A 23,968-nucleotide genomic window follows, 5' to 3' on the forward strand; every position below is an offset into this window, starting at 1 on the left:
GAATGCTAAAATACATAGGGTTTACTAAAAACATATTTGATATTAAATAAATAAATTGGGTTTTAGAAGTATATATATATATATATATATATATATATATATATATATATATATATATATATTTTTTTTTTTTTTTTTTAATATATATGTATATACACATAGTATAGGCCTACATATTCTACTGCCATTACTTAATAGGGGATACTTCAACTGTATAAAAGACACTTACTTTTTTCTCCCTCAAAACGTAATGTATTGTTATGGATGAAAACAGCGTCATCCCTATGCCAATAAACATGCCAACAAAGAACCCCGAGCGTGCATGATCAAACACGACCTGCTGCAGGTCGACCTCCCCCAGTTTTTCTAGTGGCAACAATCCCATGGTGATGTGGTAGGATGGGCCTAATCTCTGCTTGATTACCGCTTTAAATATCAAGTCTATCTGTAGAGAAGATATGTCATTTCTTAGTTCAAGGTGCGTTTAAGGAATTGATGCCAGAATTTTATCAAAGGTGGTGACAAACATAAATATTTAGATTTTTTAAAAAGGCCAAACTACTTTTTAATTAAAAAAAAAAAAAAAACTGGTCCAGATATTATAGACTCAAGTGTTTAATAATTTTAAGTAAAGAAGTTACACTTTCACACCTGGGGGTCAATATGGAAAATGAAGTAGAGTTCACCTGTTTCTGTGACTTTGGCATATGAAAAGATAGTGTGGTCTGTACTATGCTCAGTCGACTTTACTTTCTCTAATATAAATATATGATGGGTGGCATCAGGGATGTCCTACAGACTCTAACTCCTGATCTGGACTTGAGACTATTGAATTAGTATTCTTAAAAACAACTGACCACTCTGCTTCATTTAACATGTGGAGCTAAATATATTAGTTGTAAAAAACACTTAAGATTTCACTGCATAATTTTATGAAAAAAAAGTCAGTTACTCTTTTTCTAAATGCTTATTTTTGTTTTCTGTGAAACCATTGTATTAAAAAAAAAAGTAGCAATATAAAATATATAATATTATAAAACACTTAATACTTAAAAAGCAAGCAGTGAATCAAAATTAGACTCTAATGATTTCCATACATAGTATCCTATATTAAGAATGTGTACAAATAAGTATGGGGATTAACTTCTTTATTTGATAGAACTTACTGAAACAAACAAGGAGTGGAATGGCTGTCCATTGTATAAAGCAATCGCTCTAAGTGTTCTGTTGAAAACAAACTCAGCACCCAGGATATAGCGATGATCAAATCCGACTGGTCCCACTTGGTAGCGAGATGTTAACAAAAAAGAATCTAAGCTATTACCCTAGAAATTTAAAATCAATTAAAGACCAGTAATAATTAAAATGAATAGATATGTAAAAATCAAGGAAATTTTCAAGTCCTAAAAAATCAAAACAATGTAAAACCTTAAAAAAATATTTGTTTTAGACCTAAATAATTAATAAAAATTTGTTGAAAATAAAAAAAAATCTGTGGTAAAAAGCTTTTATATATGCAAAAAAAAAAAAAATGAATGTCTTTAAGTATAGAATACATTAATGCAACACTATTTAAATAACAACATAGAAACACTTGGATCACAATGTCAACTTTAGTAAAGGTATTAATTAAATCATATAACAACCATACCTGTCATTATAGTTATTTAAATACAGGTGCATTATTATCATCTTTAATTAAAGAAATTTTATTTTTTTCTTTGTATTAGTGCATATAAAAAAGCTTGTTAAAAAATACTATTTAAATTTTAAAAGAAACGAATAGCTGCACATCTTCACCATAAAGAATAACGCAAAATATAGATGCGAACCATATGTGTATAATAGCGCTAAAAATGTGTGCTTTAATTGGGAATCTTTAATCTATTTAAAAAAACATTTAATTGAACATCGGGTCTTGATGTGACACGCTTGAGTGGAACCCAGCAGGAAGGTAAAAGAGAGGGCCCAAGACAGACTTGAAAGCGGAGTCTTCTTGACAAAATAAAGGAAGCTAGGATGACTTGGGAGACTGCAAAATCAATAGCCACCAAGAAAGGTTATAGTTGAGGCCCTATGCCTCACAAGGAGTAAGAAGATTAAGTCGTCTTGATCCACATGCACAATTGTAAAAAAAAAAGATTTTGAGAGAAGTGGTCAAAATTGTCTTGGGCACAAAAGGGAAAAGATGGTGATACATAAATTGCATAAATAATAAAGTGTACGAGAGTAAAGTAAGTCCATTAGAAAAAAGTGAATTAGAAAAATTATAGAATAAGGTAACTTGGGTTTGAATTAAATAATCAATCAAAGATATGCAAAGGATTAGGATAAAGTGAATTAGAAAAATGATAGAATGGAGTAATTAGGGTATGAATTAAATAAACAGACATAGACATGCTATAGAACGAAGTGACTTAAACATGCATTACAATAAAGTAGTTGTATATCATAAGAATGTGACTTGGACAATGTTTCAGAATAATATGACTGAAATTTATGAAAGAACAATGAGCATCAAAGCCTGTCAGAGTACACTTTAGAAAGTATAATAAGTATTGGAGAAATGTATAAACTATTAGACCAATAAAAAACAAATTTTAGTTAAAAAAGATAATAAAACTGAAGACATTCATATCTAAAAACAATATAAATATCAAAACTGAGTGGTTTCCCAGAAGGTATTGAGTTACTTGACAAACAAACAAAGCCAATTATAGACTTAAACATGTATTTGAATAGAGTGGCTTAATTATAATGAATTAGATTTAAATATCTTCGCCAAGCTATAGAACAGCGTGGCAATGGAACCAACTCAACCAAATGTAGCAGAAGAATTTTAACAACCATCCATTAACTATCACACTCACGGTTTCTGTGATATCCTTCACAATCGCAGTCCCGGTTAGCGTCTTATACTCTTCCTTAAAGTGCTCAGTCTGCTTGTCACTGGTCACTGGCACCACGATGCCATTGCCATACATCTTGATGTCCAGCATCAGCAAAGGGTCTATTTTCTTGCTGAAGCCAAAAGCTTTGTCTGTCACGTAGAAGAGCAAGACGAGCATGGAGGGAATAGTGTAGCTCAGCAGAGTGGAAATGCGCTGTTTCTTTGCCACCATGAAACGTTTGATAACCAAAGCCTTAAACTGTTGTATTAAGAGGGTGATGCCGCTGTTCAAAGTGAATCCTGAATTGAAGTCTGGAACAATTGGACAGCCTATATTATTAATGTTCTTAGGGGGGGGGGGTCATCCATAACAAACGTCACATTCCGTAATATTGTGACAATGTGTGATGAGGGGGTGGGGGTCAGATGGTGGGATGTCACACTTTTGCAATGTAAAAAGTAATGTTAGAAAATTTTGTTTTAGAAAAAATATTTTATTAAATTTTAATAATATAAATTGATTAAAATACTCTAAGTTAACCAAGCACAGTCAAGATTTTAGAAAAACAAAACAAAATTGATGTTTTAAGAAAACTGAGCAGGGTTGTTGTAGGCTCAGGTGTGACTTTCTATGTTCATGTGTGACAGAGGGGTGGGGGAGGTAAAAATCATCAAAAAAAATCCATGATGTCACTTAAACTACAAGCCAGTTTTCAAATTAAAATTCAACCATTTTATTCGAATAATAATTTTTATAAAGCTAAGAGTGAGATTATAATTGCTATAAATGCAAACTGACTAAGTGTGACATGTGATATTACTAGGCCAAATACCTTTCTATAAAGAAAGAATAAACCTGAAAATGGTACTAAAGTACTAAGAGCAACAGTTTATCAATGCAGTATGTGTCAAGATTAAGATTCTATTGTTAGGGTTAGGCTGCACAGTTGGTAATAGGTTAAAGTAGTGAAACCAGAAAAAAAAAATGCTTTTATTTTGTTTTGTTTTTAGATGCAGCAAAGAAAAAAAAAACGGAAGAAAAAAAACTAACTACATATTTGAATTAAATACCTAAAACATTTGTCTTGTCCCCTAGTGTATTTCCAACAAAACTCATCTTTGCTGATTCTACAGCCATTACATCAGACTCTTCTTCTGACCTGAAAAGTATGTAAGAGTTGGGACTGATATAAACTAAGTAAGAAGACACATATATAGACATACAAAACAGTTGACGAGACATACCAATCTCATCAGACCTGAAAAGTATGTGAGAGTTGGGACTGATATAAACTAAGTGAGAAGACACATATAGACACATACAAAACAGTTGAGTAGACATACCAATCTCATCAGACCTGAAAAGTTTGTAAGGGTTGGTACTAAATGTAAACTAAGTGAGAAGACACATATTGTTGCATTACTTAAACAGAGATATGCTTTGCAAAAAAAGAACAAAGTGACATGGAACACTTTTTTGTTATTTGAAAACTTTTACAAATGAGTAAGATACAGAAGTACCATTCAAAAACAGATTCAATAAATCAAAAATAAATTTCATTTTTAGAGAAGTAGACTTACTTAAGAAAAACCTCTTCCATTGTTGTGGCTGAGGTTCCAAAGCTCATAATATTCAGCATTTTTTTCTTGGCGTTCAAACTTCTGAACAACTGCGGAAAATTTTCACACTCTGTTTCAGGGAGGAGGTAGGAGATTTCCATACTGACGACAGACTCCACCACAGCAAGGGGGATGTGTGAGACAATCTCCTGGGTGAGCAAGTCAATGTCGCAGTTAGCTCCCTTCACAATAACCAGATGGTATCCTGTACCTGTGGTGATAAAAAAAAATATAACGGTTTTGTATTTGATACAACATTCATTCAAGTCTGGAATATTTTGTTCGGGGGTGTAATGGGATACCGACTTGGTTTATTCATCTTTATCTAGACTTTAGGATGTGATTAAGTTAAAATATGCTCCTATGGGAGATGTGTAGTGACAAGAAAAAGTGGCATATGAAATAAACAAAATGAAATTAGAGAGCAAAATTGCCACGGATCAGTGGAGAAAGACGTTTATTTCTTTGCATTCTTACATTGTTATTAAACAATATTTTTCTTACTAAAAAAAAAGGAACAAAAACAACTGGGGAGTCATTTTGGGGACTGAAACGGATTAATGGAGTTTTGATAAATTAACTTGCTTGAGGTTTGATTAATTTAACATGCGAGCACTCATACCTTGAGGTTTCACTATATACACATACACATATATTTATATACATGTCAAAGTATGCTGCTATCTACTAACCATAAAGTTTCTTCAGAAACATTGATGTCCCACAGCACTGGACGCTACCCCTTGCCATTATAGCAATGCGGTCGCCCAGGGAATCCGCTTCATCCATGTAGTGGGTACTCAGGATGATTGTTCGGCCAGCGCGGTTGTTCTGTACCACGTCCCACATGCGGCGCCGCGTTGATGGGTCCATGCCAGATGATGGCTCATCCAGGAAGACAATCTACATAATTACTTTAAAATAAACCTTGTTGCTTTGATTTATGTACAATAACTAGAGGGAAGGGTAATGGCTACTGTGAGGCAGAGTTTCTTTTTCTCTGATTTTGGTAGTCCTGCCACCAATAGAAGCTTGAGTGTGGGATGTTATTGTTTACTTGACAACTTAGTTTTCCATTAGGGATAAAGACTCTTTCATTTGTAACCTCCCATGAGAGCTACGGCAATGGTAGAGAAAGTCTTGCAGCTGATAGAGAAAGCCTTACAGCTGATAGAGAAAGTCTTGCAGCTGATAGAGAAAGTTTTGCAGCTGATAGAGAAAGCCTTACAGCTGATAGAGAAAGCCTTACAGCTGATAGAGAAAGCCTTACAGCTGATAGAGAAAGCCTTACAGCTGATAGAGAAAGTCTTGCAGCTGATAGAGAAAGTTTTGCAGCTGATAGAGAAAGCCTTACAGCTGATAGAGAAAGCCTTACAGCTGATAGAGAAAGCCTTACAGCTGATAGAGAAAGTCTTGCAGCTGATAGAGAAAGCCTTACAGCTGATAGAGAAAGTCTTGCAGCTGATAGAGAAAGCCGTACCACTGAGAGAAAACCTTGCCACTGAAAGAGAAAGGCTTGCCACTGATAAAGAAATCCTTGCAACTTACTTTAGATCCCCCATGAGAACTGTGGTCACTGATAGAGAAAGAAATGCCATTGATAGATAAAGACTTGAGAGAAATCCTTGACACAGACAGAGAAATCCTTGCCACTGATAGATAAAGCCTTGCCACTTACTTTAGATCCCCCCATGAGAGCTGTGGCCACTGATAGAGAAAGCCGAACCACTTAATTTAGATCCCCCCATGAGAGCTGTGGCCACTGATAAAGAAAGCCTTGCCACTTACTTTAGATCCCCCCATGAGAGCTGTGGCCACTGATAGAGAAAGCCTAACCACTTACTTTAGATCCCCCCATGAGAGCTATGGCCACTGATAAAGAAAACTTTGCCACTGAAAAAGAAAGGCTTGCCACTAATAGAGAAAGCCTTGCCTCTTAATTTAGATCCCCCCATGAGAGCTATGGCCACTCATAAAGATGAGCCTTGCCACTTACTTTAGATCCCCCCATGAGAGCTATGGCCACTGATAGAGAAAGCCTTGCCACTTACTTTAGATCCCCCCATGAGAGCTATGGCCACTGATAAAGAAAGCCTTGCCACTTACTTTAGAACCCCCATGAGAGCTGTGGCCACTGACAGAGAAAGCCTTGCCACTTACTTTAGATCCCCCCATGAGAGCTATGGCGACTGACAGACATCTCTTCTGTCCACCAGACAAACTGTTCACAACTGCATTCTGTTTGTGCTCCAGCCCCAAATCTCTCAACATCTCTTTCATTTCCTTCTTCAGATCAGCAGATTTGTAACCTTTCATCTAAACATATCAAAACAAGTATTGAATTCACAAATTATGAATTGCTGATAAGCAGAAAATAAAACAACTAGATGGCGGCGTATCAAAACAAGTATTTATTAACTAAAATGTTGAACTAAAAAAAGTTATCAATTCAAAATATCTTAAAAATAATTCACAAAATGTTGGATTGGATAAAACGTTTCAATTCTAAATACATCAAACAAAAAAATAAATCACTGACTTACTTTTGTAAAGAACCAGAGGTGTTCTTTGCAAGTTAACGCATCAAAGAGAATATCATGTTGCGGGCACAAGCCTAAGCTTTGCCTGACAGCACCAATGTTTTTACAAATGTCAAATCCATTGATAAATGCAGTGCCTTTAGTTGGTGGCATCAATCCTGTTAAAAGTGCCAAAGTGCATTTAGCATTCTACAACATATACAAAGAACAAATTTTATATCTACTGATGAATAGTATCCATTTGTTTAGTTTTTTTAAGCATTATACAACACATATGAAGAACAAACTGCTAAGATTTCATACATAGATCATGTACCAAATGAGGTTAACAAAAGATGCATCAATTTTAAGAATGTGCTGAACATCGTTAAGTCAAAAAAACTTCAGATAGTTTGGACCTGTGACATGACCCAATGGCATACTGAACATGTTCATGCAGTGCTAGTGTCATGGGACAATGGAGGGGGGCGTGGCCTAGCAGTTGAAGAAGAACACTAGATTGGTAACCCAAAGTTTCAAGTTCAAATTCTGGTTCAAGTCAGAAGAAGGTTCTTAAGTCCACCCAGCTCTAATGGGTATCTAGCTCATGTTAGGGAAAGTAAAGGCGGCTGGGCATAGTGCTGATCACACTATCCCTTCATTTGCAGAAGTCACAGAAACAGGTTAATCTTCTTTACTTGCTCCATTTAACTTTCACTTTTGAAAAGGAACATAGTGTTAGGGGATGGGGGGGGGGGGGGGAGGCAGGTAAAAGGTGAGGGAGACAAAGGCAAAATGGTGGGGATGAGGGCAGGGATAAAGTCTAACACATGAGCTAAAATAACATTTTCACCTACCTGTTAAGATGGACATGGTGGTTGTTTTTCCAGCACCATTATGCCCAAGGAGCACTGTTATCTGGCCCTCAAAGATATTCAGATTTACATCAGCCACTGACACCTTGTTACCAAACTCCTGATTACAGTGAAAAATAATTATAAAACTGAGAAAACATACAATATGGAACTATATCAATGTTTTTTGGTTTTTTTTACCTTCTGTGTTAGGATTAAAGATAGTCAAGTTTGGGTGGTTAGGACCAAGATTTGGGCTAGGGCTGTGTTAGGATTAAAGATAGTCAAGTTTGGGGGTTAGGGTCAAGGTTTGGGCTAGGGCTGTGTTAGGATTAAAGATAGTCAAGTTTTGGGGGATTAGGACCAAGATTTGGGCTAGGGCTGTGTTAGGATTAAAGATAGTCAAGTTTGGGGGTTAGGGTCATGGTTTGGGCTAGGACTGTGTTAGGATTAGAGATGGTCAAGTTTGGGGGGTTAGGGTCATGGTTTGGGCTAGGACTGTGTTAGGATTAAAGATAGTCAAGTTTGGGGGGTTAGGGTCAAGATTTGTGCTAGGGCTGTGTTAGGATTAGAGATGGTCAAGTTTAGGGGTTAGGGTCATGGTTTGGGCTAGGACTGTGTTAGGATTAAAGATAGTCAAGTTTGGGGGTTAGGGTCAAGATTTGTGCTAGGGCTGTGTTAGGATTAGAGATGGTCAAGTTTAGGGGTTAGGGTCATGGTTTGGGCTAGGGCTGTGTTAGGATTAGAGATGGTCAAGTTTGGGGGTTAGGACCAAGATTTGTGCTAGGACTGTGTTAGGATTAAAGATAGTCAAGTTTGGGGGTTAGGGTCAAGGTTTGGGCTAGGACTGTGTTAGGATTAAAGATAGTCAAGTTTGTGGGTTAGGGTCAAGGTTTGGGCTAGAATTGTGTTAGGATTAGAGATAGTCAAGTTTGGGGGGTTAGGGTCAAGGTTTGGGCTAGGACTGTGTTAGGATTAGAGATGGTCAAGTTTGGGGGGTTAGGGTCAAGGTTTGGGCTAGAACTGTGTTAGGATTAAAGATAGTCAAGTTTGGGGGGTAGGACCAAGATTTGGGCTAGGACTGAGTTAGGATTAGAGATGGTCAAGTTTGGGGGTTAGGGTCATGGTTTAGGCTAGAGTCAGAGTAATAAAACCAACAAACTCAAAGCTTCAATATAACTTGCAGGTAAATGTATAGAAACATTGAAGCAATAATTTACATAAACTGTACTTTAATAAGATGAGTTTTATTAATTAGTCTAAATTTCTTTAAAGCATGTGATTACAAAACAAGTTGATTGCATCAGAAAAAATAATTATGATAAAACAAAAGATAGTTAAGTTGACAACACTAGTGAAGTTTGGAAGCACTTGCTGTTTTTACAAGTTTGAAAAAACCTTGAACAGAGTTACAAAAGAAATTGGGATAAAAAACAAAACTTCATGAGTTACATTAGTGTGTGCAAAAAAGTCCAATGAAAAAACATTGTTGAAAAGAAATAGGAATAACATACAACATTTTAAAAGTAGAACACACAATACACAAAAGATTGCTTATATTCTGTATTATTCTAAAAATTAATGACTGACCCAACTCAAGGACTAGAAAAACTATAGATATGTCTGTTTACTACTTAATAAAAAAAATGCTTCTTACTTTTCGCAGGTTGACAATGCGAATTCCAATATTCTTGTCAGGTTCTTTCTCAAAATATTTGGGGTCAGTAGTTTGTTCCTCACTTTGATAACTAGTTGGGTCATGGTTTTTACACCAGTAGGACTTCTACATAGGAAAAATACTGTTTAGAGACCTTATCATCAAATAATTACATTTTACATCATTATATTTTGAAGTAAAATAATATGGCCTACATACTAACAAAGTTTTGAAAAAGTATAAAAAAATTTTTTTCTAATTTTTAATTTAACAAAAATTCTCCTTAAACATTTTTCGGCAAGAATGAGAAATCAATAATAAAGTTTAAAATATAAATACTTGTAATTAACTTACGTTTAAGTAAAATTAACAAGAATACGGTACCGTTAGAAAAAAGTGGACAGGTTTAGGCACTCCGTAGTCACCAGGAAAGACATTATCCAAATACCAGGTCAAAATAAGGTGCATCAGTGTATCAATGAGCAGCATCAAAATGCTGTCCTTCACAGTGAAGTCATCGTTCGCAATTGGTTTGTCAAAATTATTCCACTGAATTCCCTCCTCTGAAAAATTAATAAAAATAATTTTCACACTTGTAAAATAATGTTTTTTTTTTTCAATACTTGTAACAGAAATCAGAAAGGCCTAACTAATAAAGGCGGCTGGGCATAGAACTGATCACACTATCCCTACACATGCCGAGGACCCTGAAACAGATGAACTCTTAATTCATCTGCCTCATGTCTTGGGCACTAACAGGAAAAGAAAAGATGATGATGATTATTTTAAGCTGGTTTCACTATGTTTAAACTAACACTGACCATAATTAGTAAGCTATCTGAAACAGTAAACTTTATAGTAACACTAACAGATGCTGGAACTCAAGTGATGAACAAAATATCTACAAAATCTAACTTAGAGGACTTAAAACTATTGGAAAGCCTACACACAAAATAATACAAAAAAAGAACCATTTAAACAGCAAAGACAGGCCTTTACTATAAAAGTCAAACGGTGTATGCTTTAGGTTACAAACCTCTAGCTTCTCTCCGAGCTATGTTGTAGTTGGACAAACCTAGAGCAATGTTGAATAGTAGACACGATGTGAACTTCACTACATTGGTAAAGGTGTAGTATTTCTGACTTATGATCTCATATGGGACATACTCCGCAAGGAAAAGTAAACCAGCTATTATTGCGCCATCACTTCCTGAAATTATTCATAGGATAAAAATAAATGGCAAGTAAATCATTGCTAAGAAAACTTCCAGAAATTATTTTAAACATTGTAACACTCAACTTTGTTAAAATCCATTCATAACACAGGTTAACTTAAATATATATTTTATATACATATAAATTATATTATACATGGATAAATGTGACTTATGTAACAGTGTTCCTTTCAAACACTTCATTAAATTGAAGAAAATGAAACAAACTTAATTTACGGTTTGACTTTTTCAAGCTTCTATTTTATAAACCTGAATCTTAATTTAACTCGTAGAATGATACTATGCATTTGTTGGCTTAAATATAGGACTATAACCATAAATTATATATAAAAGTAGTGTTTTATACAAATAATTAATCTAAAGATTTTATATTCTATATTTAATAACATTTATTAAAACATTAAAAATCAAAGAGAACAATAAAACATTAAAAATCAAAGAGAACAATCAAAACAATTTTTTTAAATACTGCAACTGTGAAAAATAAATTACAAAATAAATATACTTTTTTACAAAGTGAATAAATATTATTACATTGAGAAGTTCAAATATTCAGTCATGATTAAAAAACAACATCATGGTTAAAAAAAATTTGAAAACTATAACAGACAAATTGTTTTTTCAATATACGAACTTAAATGCCAACATCCTCTAGTAATAACAACAAAATCTGTAACTTAAAAAACATACGCTTCACACACCTTTCTGCACCAAACAAGTGACCATAAAGGAGAATGAGATGAGCGCTAGCCCGTACGATATAAGCAACGTAAAAACAACTAAAGGATCACTGTACTTTAGAATAGGGCCTTTCCCTGTTAAATCAACACCTAATGCTATTGTGTAGAAAACTATAGCTGGGACTATGCATATTAAGTAGGTGATGAACCACGATAACCAAAAAGCTGTCAGCTTCATCCCCATTAATTTCATTGTTTCCTATTGATGGCAAATAAGTTAATGGTTGATAATAATCGATTAAATTGTATTATATATATATATATATATATATATATATATATATATATATATATATATATATAAATGTATATGTATAAACTGCATAGGTTTGAAGTGAGAGTGATAGACTGATTTCTACTTCTGAAGGTTTTTTCTAATATGGCATAATAATATCAGTAATATTTTTTTTTTTGAAAAATTAATAGCTTGAAAATAGTTTTATAAGTTAAAATTGACAATTGTGTGAAGCATAGTGCACAAATGATAATCTGAATGTCTCAAGTTAAGTTTCCAGACTCATGTCTCTAGTGTAACACTGAGACCATCAAATCTGAAGGGTGCCTAGTAGTATCCATACATTCATTTGCTGAGGTCACAGAAACAGGTGAACTCTACTCTATCAGTTACAAAAGTGTAACTTTTTTTATATGTCATTGTTAGAACATATTTTTCATTTTTTAAAAGCTAAGTTCAAAAAGTTATAGTGTGTTGAATTTCTGTTGTACAGTTATATATCTTTATTTAACATATTTATAAAAAAATTATAGTCCAAATAGCTCACCTTAATCTTCAGTTCTTTTTCACTAACGATATTTTTGGTGTAGACAAAAACATTCATCATAAACCCAAGCACCATAAAGAGGCTCAGCTGTAATTTAATTGTCATATACATTCCGTCGACATAGTGTTGGGCCAATGGAAAGCGCTTTGCCAACAGTTCAAAATTGGCTAAATCCTTGCTTTTGTTGCTGCTTTTTAACCAATGGGCCAAAATGGCTTTGTTCACCAGAGATTGAGTAAAGGCGAAATCCTGGTCAACTGAAAAAAATAAATAAAATCTCAACAAATAGACATAAACGTTTAAAATGAGTGTATTTATAATAAAATACATTTTATGGAAATGACATAACTAATGAGTTTTCAACAAAAGCTGATTTGAAAATGCATTCAAACAACTTATGTGTAATGATTAAAATTCTAATTATTAATGTTTTAGATTTTAGAAAATGATACTGAAAAAGAAAGAGCTTGATTATAATGGTGCTAGTTGACCAGTTTTATAATATATTTTAATAACAAAAAATAAAGAGTATTTCAAATCACTGATTCACAGAGATTTAAAACAAATAAGAACTTAAATTTAATAGCAACAGTGTTTTTTTTAGTAAGAAGCCAAATCACTGAACTTACATTGAATAAAAGACCTAGAATTTATTTGAAACTCTAACATATGTACTCGATCTGTGGTCCAGGAATTCAAAGCTTTTCTGTAAGGGTGTAATATTACTGTAACGTTGTTGGGTAGCAATTTAGTTGATACATCAAGGCCAACAAACTCTATAATAAGATTCATAGGCTTATCTGTGATAGTATAATAGTTTAAAGCCGAATGAATTGTTTCAAAGCCTTTGGAAGCTGTGGAGAAAAATAAATTGTGTGCTTTAAAAGAATACATTACAGATTTTTTCATTAATATATCTAAAATAAACAAAATGATCTGATTGTGATGCACTAAAACTAATATTTAAAAAAAAAAAAAAAAAGAAGCTTTTTTTAATACCCTAGTAAAAGCATTGGTTGCTAAAAATGTGTTAGAGATTTATGAGCTGCCAACACTTCAACATCATAAAATTTGTTTTATTTTTTTATTTTTAAATGCCTTTTAAAAGCTTGAATCTAATAATTATTTTATTTTCAAAGTTTCATTTATTAAATACAATGAAAAATAACCCTGGGAAATATTGGGCAGATGAAGAAGAGTTCACCTTTTTCAGTCTTCTGCATATAAAGGGATAGTGTGGCCAGTCACTGTTATTTTTCTTCAGTAGTCAGATATTCAACAGAGCAGCAAGGACTCCGCCACGTTCAGTCAAGCCCCTGATCTTAACTAGAGTTTAGGGATAGCTGTAGAATGCTCTAACATCCGACCATGGATGAAAAAGCTTTAAAGGCTATCAGCATCTTGTGATCTTCACACAATAAACATAATCTGCCCCTTTTTATTGTCTGTGGGTAGCTTTCAGATATAACAACATCAATAATCACATTCTGTCTCAGCCACTTACTGATACAGTGATCACAACTGATTATTCCTGTTATCTCCACTTTTGTTAAAGACCATCCTAATTGACTTCATTAATTTCTTATTAGAATAGAAAATTAGATATATAACATCTTAAATTCTTTGTGGCCACTAGCTGGTGCCTGATTAAAAGTTGTTAGTTTTCTCTTTCAAACCTGACGATCTATAGGGCAAGTGAAGTAGAGTTCTCTTAGTTCTGTGACCTCGGCATATGATTATGAAGAGATAGTGTGGTTAGCACTATGCCCAGCCACCTTTACTACCGTGAGTTAGGTACCCATTAATCCAACAATGCTCATATAAATTTTAAGAAATTGTATTTATTACGGACAGTAGATAAAGTTTATTTTTTTCTTTCTGTATTGTATTTTTCTGTAGCTAAATATAGAATAAAAAGCTTAGTGTACCTTGACAAATTTATGGCCTTAGAATTACACAATTACACTGCCAATAGATGTAATTTACAATCATACAATTATTGTTAACAAAAATATTCCATCAAAATTACTTGTTAACTTACTTGATGCAGTTGCATTTTTTTGTCCGAATAATAAGTAATATTGCTTCTGAGTATTAATAATCCATTCAGTTACTTCCTTGGTTGCAGAGTTTTCAGGAACATAACCTATTACTGATGGCGGATTGTGCCAGAACAGAGGCTGAGCATTGAAAGTTTCAGTATCAAAATAGGTTAAAGTAGATGATTTCTTCAAAATTAAAAGAATAATTGTAAATACAGAGGGTAGTAGAATCTCCCCAAATGTCATGCACAGACTTCTCTTTTGCAAAGTGAAGTTTTTCCATATTAGCAAAGACACTTGGGTAAAAAACATTGCTGTCACCGTTCACTGAATCTGAAGTACAAAACAAAAAGAAAGAATATTAACCCTTCATCTACTGACGGTACTTATAAGTACCACTTTAATTAAGTGCCTGTATTATTTTTAATTTACTATGAATTTTAAAAATGGTAGATGTAATCAGTGGGGTAGCGAGGTCGGGTTTCATCCAGTGCGGCACTTAATGATGTCACCCCCCCAGAGGCGTAGCACCCAAATTTTCTATTTGAGCCCCCCCCCCCCCCCCCCCCACCCCTCAAACTTTCAATTTGCACCCCTCCCTCAAGTTTTTCTCTATATATTTTACTATTTTTTGCCTTGGTGTCACCCGGCGCGGTCCGCAACCCCCCCCTTCGCTACGCCTCTGGATGTAATTAATAGTATTATCTCTCCTGAGTTGCCGGTAGTTGGAGGGAAAATTTCTGGTGTGGCGCAGTTTTCAATTACTTGCTGTATCGGTAGTTTACAATTATTCTGTACAGTTCTCATACATGTTCTTGATTTCCCTTTGTTTTACCTTATTTTTCAAGTTTTCAACGCCAAATATTTTTGATTGGCATCTTCAATAGTCAGGCAAATGCGTTTAACTTCTAGTTATACAATTTTAATCATATTGTCTTTGTATTAGATCGATGTTTACAATTACCGTCAGGGCACATGGTCATTTTTTTAGGATTTCTAGGAAATGGCAGATTTTCGATGTGGAGTGACATAAATATTATTTGAACAATTAATTATCGAAATGTACTCAAAAAAAGATATTTACACATTTATAAGAAGGTTAGCATATGGTTTACCTAAGAAATATTGTAATTACATGTTGATTTCTAGTAGTAAAAGAATAACAAGAATAACAAAAAATAACTAGGTTTAGTATACTTCATTTGTATACTAAAGTCTAGTTCTAGTAGTAAGATTTAATTTGTTAGTTATATTTACTGCAATAAACTGTCTTGCCTACAATAACTAGCTTTTATGTAATGTATACCTGTAGACTAGTAATAGTCCATGCTTCTGCATATAGTATAGATCAATATGGTAAATTTTAATCAGCAAACAGAAAACAGTAGGCAACTTTGGCTATCCTCAACACATTGAGCTCACTTCTATTTATGAACTTTACACTGTAGTGTAGATCTAGACTTGTCATAACATTCTAGTAGGCTACAATTATGCTAGTATTACTAGTTGTCGTGTACTGAATGACTAGGCATTTGTTTGTTTATGCGGATGCTTGTAATAGCTATTGGAAGCTTTCAGCAAAAGCATGTTCAGTCCGGCAAATGCTGCTATCCCAGAAAGACCACAGACAAGAATGAGGGAGCATGACATGGTGGCAAATTTTGCTGTGTTTGAGGTCTAACTAAGACGAGAAAATCAAGTAAAAATTGTACTCAAAATATAATTTTGTGCTGTATTTATGTGTGAAATTTACAAAAAATGATTGTTATAATGATTGCCATGTTATTAGTTAATAAATTGTGTCGTTTATTCCTATTTTGTAAATTTTTTTTTAGAAAAAATGTCCTACATTCCTGACGGTGTTTGTAAGTACCAATATATGTTTAGGCCATTAAAATTTTATGAAACAAAATTTACTTCGACATATGCTTTAAGTTGGCCAAAAGCAATATGATAACACATTGTTTAAGAAAAAATTTCATTCAGAACCTAATTCCGTAAATAAAGGGTTAATAAAGTATAAATTACTAATCTATATATATAATTCTCTTCTGGGAGACGCTAGAAAACAAGCTGTAAACGCGCTCCCTACCACCAGTGTTCCCTCTAAGCTGCGCGGCCGCGCAGTACTATCAAATGTGCCGCGCAGACATTTTCTGACCCCGCGCACAGATTATCAGAACGTTGGGCGAGCCTAATTCACTAAAAAAATTGTGGCCAGTGGTTTGAATTAAGCGACATTTTTAGTGCCTGTTTTGTTAAACGAACAGTCTTTGTGTTTTGGGGCATAAACCACAGCTATCATTGACTGGGGGGGGGGGGGGGGGGGGGGGGGAGTGACCTCGGTTGTCATACCACAGGTCCAGTTAATGACTTAACTCTAAATTGAGCGGGGCGGGTACCGATGTGATGTCTGGGTGACCCTCCCTCTGCTTGATTTAATGGTTTACTGACCGTAGCGGAAAGGTATAGCGGCTACTAGCTGACCATGCAAGGTTTTATTTTCTATTGTCACTGCCCTCCCCAATCTCCCAACCCCCACCCACCTCCTGATACTATGACGGTTTACCCAAGTCAGATGCAAAATCTACTTTACTAAAGGTGGATGTGTTTTTACTCTGTTTGGTTTAAGGATTTATACACTATATATCCAATTCTTGGGATTATTACGTGCACCTGGATCGAACTGTTTCAGTGATAACAAACTGGTTTGGTAAATAAGGAATAAAAGTTTACTACCCTGTGCTATTTGAAAATGTTGAAAAGAAAAATGTGTGTAACAAGCAGTACAACAATATGGCACCAAAAAAAAAGCGATAGATTCGTTTACACTGCAATGGCTCAAAGTTAAAGTAACAACCGATAAACCAGATCAAAGAATGTTTCGGTTGAATTAGAAAGCATCTACAAATATTCAGATGAGATTGGACTGAAGTGTAAGTTCTGTGCTGCTACTACTTGTAACAAAACCAACAAGAGCAACGAATTGGTCACAGGAAAGCTCTGGGAATCATGGGCGCTTGACTACTGTAAACGTCATTTATTGTCTCGTGTTTACGTAGGAAATGTTGCGATTTCGTACAACAGCTCACATGGAACTGACCTTAAACGTCTGCTGGTTGAAACTTACACTGAGCGAGGAGTACTAATTGAGCAAAACGAGCGCCAGTGTGCAAACGAGGATCAAGTTCGAATCGTAACGGATAATGTTCTTTTTACCATAAGGATGAACGCCTCGATGCTGACGGTACAACTTATTCATAACCACATGGGGAAGTATGTTTCTATACCAGACAGTTGGCGAAGTAAGAAATACGCCTTTGAGTTTGTTCACGTAATCAACGAAATTGTTGTAACGAACATACTGACAGAACATCGAGCAGCATCATTCCACACGCTTATAGTTGATGGCATAACAGTACATAAAATTTAATGCTAATCCTTTTTTTTAAATTTTGTCCAGTCTATTCTGTATTCTACAAAACCGTTTTTAGTGGAATAACTCAGCTTACTGTAAGTGATGCCTTAGCTCTGGAGACAGCCGTAACACAGCACTACACTGAACATTAAAGCCAAGAAAAGTGGGAGTTAAACGAAAGAAGGCACAAGGCAAACCACACAACAATGTTAGGTTTCCAGGAGATGAACTGCAGTTTTTGTCCTCTTTTTTTATGCTACAGGTTTAAAAAAAAGTGCATTTGAGTTCGGCGTCAAAGATATCAAAGAACTGTGCGTAAAGTACAAAGACCGGTTACGTACAACAAATGATCAGTTAATTACCACCCAATACAACGACTTCAAATTTCGATAAAGTGAAAAACTCAAATCTGTTTCTGTAAATTATATATCTGAATATGCAAGATTTGTCAAAACAAAGAACAAAATTTAGCTCACTGGCAAAGTTAAGTGACATTATTGTACTAAGCATGCAGTGCTGATTACGAACAAGGTTTTAGCCTTATTAACATAATAAAAGTGCAAGTACGAAATAGACTTGAAGCCACACATTTGGAGAATCTAATGCAAATTAAATTATATCTAAATGCTGGAGAGGATGTGGATTTAAACAAAGCATATAAGGTGTGGAAGCAATGCAAGGTTAGAATCGAGTAATTGCAATAAATGCCCATGATAGGTTAGCTAATATTTGTTTTTAAGTCAGCTTTATTAAATGTTGCATATGCTAAACTATTGTGTTTGTATTACCGTTATGGTATTAGCATTATTACCATATGACTGTCTTACTTTAACATAGTAAGTCGACCATATAACTTGTTGTCTGAGTATAACTCTGAAAGTTTTTAATAGTTTTTTTTTTTATTTTGATGGTATTCGTATCTCCATTTAATTGCATACGTTTCATTAGTCACACACATTATACTATTAATTTATCAAAATGCATGCCTTCATTATTATGCTTAATTGCAAGACTAAAAATACATATTAACTTGCCCAAGTCATTTTTAGCACCGCGCACACAACATATTTTTTGCACACACACTCTTGGTCCTTAGAGGGAACATTGCCTACCATCCCCATCCCTACATGGTCTTAGTGAGCTGTGTTCACTCTAAATGTTTACAAGCACAGCCAGGTTTAGTGACGACTATTAGGGGGCAGATATTTTAGTTTGAAACGATTTTAAACGTGGGGGGGGTGGGGGGGCGGAAAGGGGGGGGGGGGTTATGGTCCTTAACGTGCTACTTATAGTGTTTTAAAGAAATATTTTCAGTGGCAGCGTTGGTACCGTCAAATTCACAAATTATGAATTACTGAAAAGTAGAAAAAACAACAACTAAGTAGCGGCGTATGTTATGCCGCGGGCAGGCTAGTTGGTAATAAATTAGTAATTAGTATATTAATATAGAGAATCTAGTATATATTTAATAATATTATTAATATTAATAGTACAAGAAGACTTAATAAGAGTATAAGACAGTATTATTATAATTATATTATATGACAATAGTAGAGGTAATCTATCGTTTTAGGTACGTAAAATCGCCCACGACTTGTAATGTTAATGTACCAAAAAGCTAGATCTAGATCTAGATAATCTAGATCTAGATCTAGATTCTAGATCCTAGATTTAGAATCTAGATCTCTAGATCAAGATCTATAGTGTTTAATCTAGATATCTAGATCTAGAAATCTAGATGCTAGATCCAGATCTGGAATCTAGATCTAGATCTAATCTAGAATCTAGATCTAGAATCTACCAGACTACAACTATAGACGTCTATAGTCATAGTCTAGATTTAGATCTAGATTACTACTAGAGTAGTACTAGATTCTAGAGTCTACTTAGAGTCTACTAATTATTTAATTATTTATTTTTTGGTAATCTATCGTTTTGGGTACGTAAAATTGCCCGCGGCTTGTAATGTATGAAAAAGTTACCTCATTGTCAAGGCTTTAATTAACTTTAATAGAAGTAGATCTAGAGTAGACTATATTGTGATATGTTTGTGTCAAATATTGTAGATCTAGATAAATGAATAATAAACCTAAAACAATTACAATGGCTAAATTAGGCTAAATATATAAATATGGGCCAGAAATTAACTTTAAACAGCAGTGTTTGCGAGCAAGATTTGCTATATATTAGGGTAAAGGAGGGCGTTAAGAGCCGTGTGGTATTAAGCCCCAATCAACACCCCACCCCCACAAAACCCCCAATAACACTGCTAATCTACTTCTGAGGTAACAACCACTGCTATTCTTTGATAACAGAGAAGCAGAGGATTCATTTTATGTAATTTATGACCCACTTGGTCCAATAGGGAGAGGATGAGACAGGATTTAATCCCACTGCTCTTTCCCTAAAATTTCTCATCTCCATAAAACCGTTTTGTGAACTTTTTTTCCAAATAGACATAACTTGGGAAACTTCACTTTGTAATAAACCAAATGAGTTTTTCAAGCCCATTCTTTGTTCCTGTATTAGAGTATTGGTTGTTGTACATTTTAACACAATTTTTATAGCTATGGCTAGAAAAGTTTTATTTTGGTGAATTTTTTTTGCACAGTGATTATTGGTGCCAAAACAAAATGGCCGACATTAGTCCCATTTTACCATGCTATAAAGTTTTTATCATTATCAGAGTAAAACTTGACTGATCATTACCATAATGGTTTTATTTGTTAGATAATAACTAAATCTACATGAATACATTCATTTTGTTCACTAGCTTGCCTGTTTAGAAAAGTTATAACAGATACTGTTATGTGGCTCTTGAAACCCTATGTGCAAGTTTCTCATTTATTAGACCACTGAATATGACACTGGTATAGGAATAGTTAACACAAAATGTATTAATTGTTAAACAGACTTGTGTCTAAATGATAGAAATACTATTCTAACCTGCTAAAAAGTAAAAATTCAGTCATCTCATGTTAGCAAGGTAATTTTTAAAATGGTATGAGTACTTATTACCCCTAAGGGGCAATACAGCCGACTCAGCCCCCACCTGTTTCTAACCAACCATAAAACTTCTAATCTCTTTGTAGGTAACAGGAATAAATGTTCTTAGGTCTCAGCCAATCTGGGGTGGTATGTTATGTAATTTATGACCCTCATGGTCCAGCATGGAAGTAAACAGACACATTAATACCACTGCTCCCCCCCCCTTACAATTTCTTACCCCCATGATACCCAGCCCCCACCAGTTTCTGGCCCACCATAAAACGTCATCTCTTTGTAGGTAACATGGATTACAGTTACAGATCTCTGTGGTGGCATGTTATGTAACATATGACCTTCATGGTCTAGCAGGGTGGAGACCAAAGAGGAATCAGTACCACTGCTCTCCCCTCACAATTTCTCACCTCCATGATCTAACCCACCATTAAACTTCATCTCTTTGTAGGTAACATGGACTAAGTTCTTAGATCTCAGCCAACCAGAGATAGCATCTCCTTATGTAATTTATGGCCCTCAGGGTCCAGCAAGGAGAAAAAAAGGGGAAACCAGTACCACTGCTCTCCCCTCACAATTTCTCACCTCCATGATACCCAGCCCCCACCTGTATCTAACCCACCATAAAACTTATCTCTTTGTAGGTAGCATGGACTTAGTTCTTAGATCTCAGCCAACCAGAGATAGCATCTCCTTATGTAATTTATGGCCCTCAGGGTCCAGCAAGGAGAACAAAGGGGAAACCAGTACCACTGCTCTCCCCTCAACATTTCTCACCTCCATGTCATGTTATGTAATGTATAGCACACATGGCTTATCAGGGGAAAGCATTAAGGCAGATTAGTTAGTACCACCCCTTTTTACATGCAAGAATGTTAACTCTGGACAGCTACACACTAGTATACTAGCTACACACTAGGCATACTAATGTGCCTACTGTAAACTACTTGACTTTAGGCCCTATGTACACCTGTAATTGTATCAATTGTAGACTGGGCCCATTGGGGCCTAGTGATAGCTAGTATCAGTTAAAGTGTGTGTACACAGCATTAACTATTTTGGGGTTAGAAATTAATTATTTTTATTGAGGAGTTAGTCTAAACTAGGAGATAATACTTATTGCCCCATTGCCCGGCTCCTTTCACCCCAAATGCTGATTTCGGGGGTATGACAATAAATGTTCAATTAAACCCATTTAAAGTATATTTAATAGACTTTGTTATTATTTTTATATTGTGTAAGATATGTTAGAATAATTTTGCCATATTTTCAATACTAAAAAATTCTTAGATTAGTAGAAATCTTTAAAAATGTACAGGTGCTAAAAAGTGTGGCTCTTAACGCCCTCCTTTACCCTATATAAACAGCAGCCATTTGTAAAATAGAGTGACTTCCCCCTGAATTTCCCGCTATAAGTTAAGAAAAAAACTTAAACAAGATGGCTGTATAGTACTGTACCGTATAGTAAATGAGGATGGTTAAATCTGTTGGAAACATCGCTAGTCTTCTTTTATTACTGAAAAGTTTTAATTCAATTTGTTTAAAAATAGGTACATAAATGAAACATTTTTGTATTTTTCAAAATATAGATCTAAATCATCCTCAAAATGTGAAATAATTATTAAAATTTAAGAAGTCACCTGTTTTTCACATTACTAGTCGCGTACCGGTACCCAAAACGATAGATTAATAATAATAGTATTAGATTCTAAATACTAGTGAATTACACTAGATTACCTATTTTTTTACTAGATTCTATTTACTATTTACTATTTACCTTCTAATATGTAAAGTTACAGACTTTAGCTGGTTTAAGGCCGTCGACGTTTTAAATGTAGAATCTAGACTACATAACATATAGATTATAGACTTAGATCTAGATTCTAGTCTAGTCTAGATCCAGATCTTGAGTATTTCATAATTTCAACAGAAGAAAGCGATATTAAATTTTCTTAAATTAGTTTCGCCGCTAAGATTTTTAAATCAGCCAAGGTAATGAAAAAAGTAAACTTCTCTAGCCTAACTGAGAAGAATCTTTTATTATTTCTAGATCTAGATCTAGAATCTAGTCTAGATCTATACAATCGTACTCATAAATATTTCTTAAAAAATCGTAGATCTAGATTTAGTACAGTCTTAATAAATCCAATATTTAGAATTATAGATTAAATCCATAGTACATAAATATAGCTTTATTATATAAATTTAATAGTTATGATAAAACAATTAAAGCAATTATTTATTTTACGCTATGCATGATGATATATTATATGCATTATATAGAATAGATCTATATGGTGCACCGTCAAAACGGCCCGGGACAAATCGGCGCCGTCAAAACGGCCGCGTTTACATGACCCCGTCAAATCGACCCCTGGTAAAAAGACCCAGTCAAAATAGCCCCATCAAAAGGGCACCGACTTATTGACGTCGAAAGGGCTCCCGATATTTAGGCTCCCGACAAATGGACTCTCGACATATTGGCTCCCGACAAATAGGCCCCGGACATATTGGCTCCCGAGAAATGGGCTCACGACTCACGACATATTGGCTACCAAAATCCGACCAAAAACAACAAAATAATTTTTAATTAAAAAAAAACAACAACAAAAAACAGAAAAACTAACCGATTTACCCCAGTAGTGATTGTTATGTAGCACAGCGGTGCAAAAATAAATTCTTACATGGGCTGTAGTGTGAGAGACTGTCAAAGCTCCTCCTTTAGTAGTCTACTAGGGGTGCATAAAAAGCTCATTTAAATAGTTTTGCATGCACCTAACATAATAAAAAACGATTTATTCTCTGAACTATTATTAAAATAATGGCATACTAAATAAAGAATGACACATCTATAAAAAGGAATGTATTCAAAAGTATTAATAATATATTAATATATATGAAAAAAACAACAACAAAAGCTTTTAAGAGCTATGTTTATGTTTTAAAGCTTCAAAGTTTCCATCAGATGAACACACATATTTTTTTTAAATCAGTTTAGAAGCAAGCTGCTAAATGTGTTATATGTTTACCTTTATGTATAGTCTTTAACTGAGCCGAATCCGGGCGTCCTTCGGTGCCCTGACAGAGTGTTTTTCGGCGTCCAGGGTCTTCCCGTGTTCGCTATGGCGCCTACGTTCGTTTACGTTAGCGCATAGGACTAAGAATAAGTTGGGGTACTATAGTCGTTTACTAAGTTGAATCAGGCGGTTCC

General features: G+C 34.6%; 1 protein-coding gene across 1 annotated transcript in view; it reads right to left on the bottom strand.

Moving 5' to 3' along the window:
• Positions 1-22,610, bottom strand: part of LOC131944649 (phospholipid-transporting ATPase ABCA1) — a 32,569-nt gene extending 9,959 nt beyond the window's left edge. The window contains exons 1-17 of the mRNA XM_059305450.1: positions 22,535-22,610; positions 14,339-14,672; positions 12,927-13,151; positions 12,298-12,554; positions 11,477-11,714; positions 10,577-10,750; positions 9,925-10,103; positions 9,541-9,666; positions 7,887-8,004; positions 7,054-7,208; positions 6,671-6,826; positions 5,203-5,413; positions 4,472-4,721; positions 3,962-4,050; positions 2,871-3,202; positions 1,167-1,325; positions 230-445 (exon numbers count right to left, since the gene is read on the bottom strand). Coding sequence (XP_059161433.1) covers positions 230-445; positions 1,167-1,325; positions 2,871-3,202; positions 3,962-4,050; positions 4,472-4,721; positions 5,203-5,413; positions 6,671-6,826; positions 7,054-7,208; positions 7,887-8,004; positions 9,541-9,666; positions 9,925-10,103; positions 10,577-10,750; positions 11,477-11,714; positions 12,298-12,554; positions 12,927-13,151; positions 14,339-14,651 — 3,198 coding nt within the window. The 5' untranslated portion in view covers positions 14,652-14,672; positions 22,535-22,610. The remainder of the gene's footprint in view (positions 1-229; positions 446-1,166; positions 1,326-2,870; positions 3,203-3,961; positions 4,051-4,471; positions 4,722-5,202; positions 5,414-6,670; positions 6,827-7,053; positions 7,209-7,886; positions 8,005-9,540; positions 9,667-9,924; positions 10,104-10,576; positions 10,751-11,476; positions 11,715-12,297; positions 12,555-12,926; positions 13,152-14,338; positions 14,673-22,534) is intronic.
• Between the last annotated feature and the right edge of the window lie 1,358 nt (positions 22,611-23,968).

Source organism: Physella acuta, unplaced genomic scaffold (assembly GCF_028476545.2).
Source record: "Physella acuta isolate Inbredline_101_S28 unplaced genomic scaffold, ASM2847654v3 ptg000007l, whole genome shotgun sequence".
Lineage (NCBI taxonomy): Eukaryota > Metazoa > Mollusca > Gastropoda > Physidae > Physella > Physella acuta.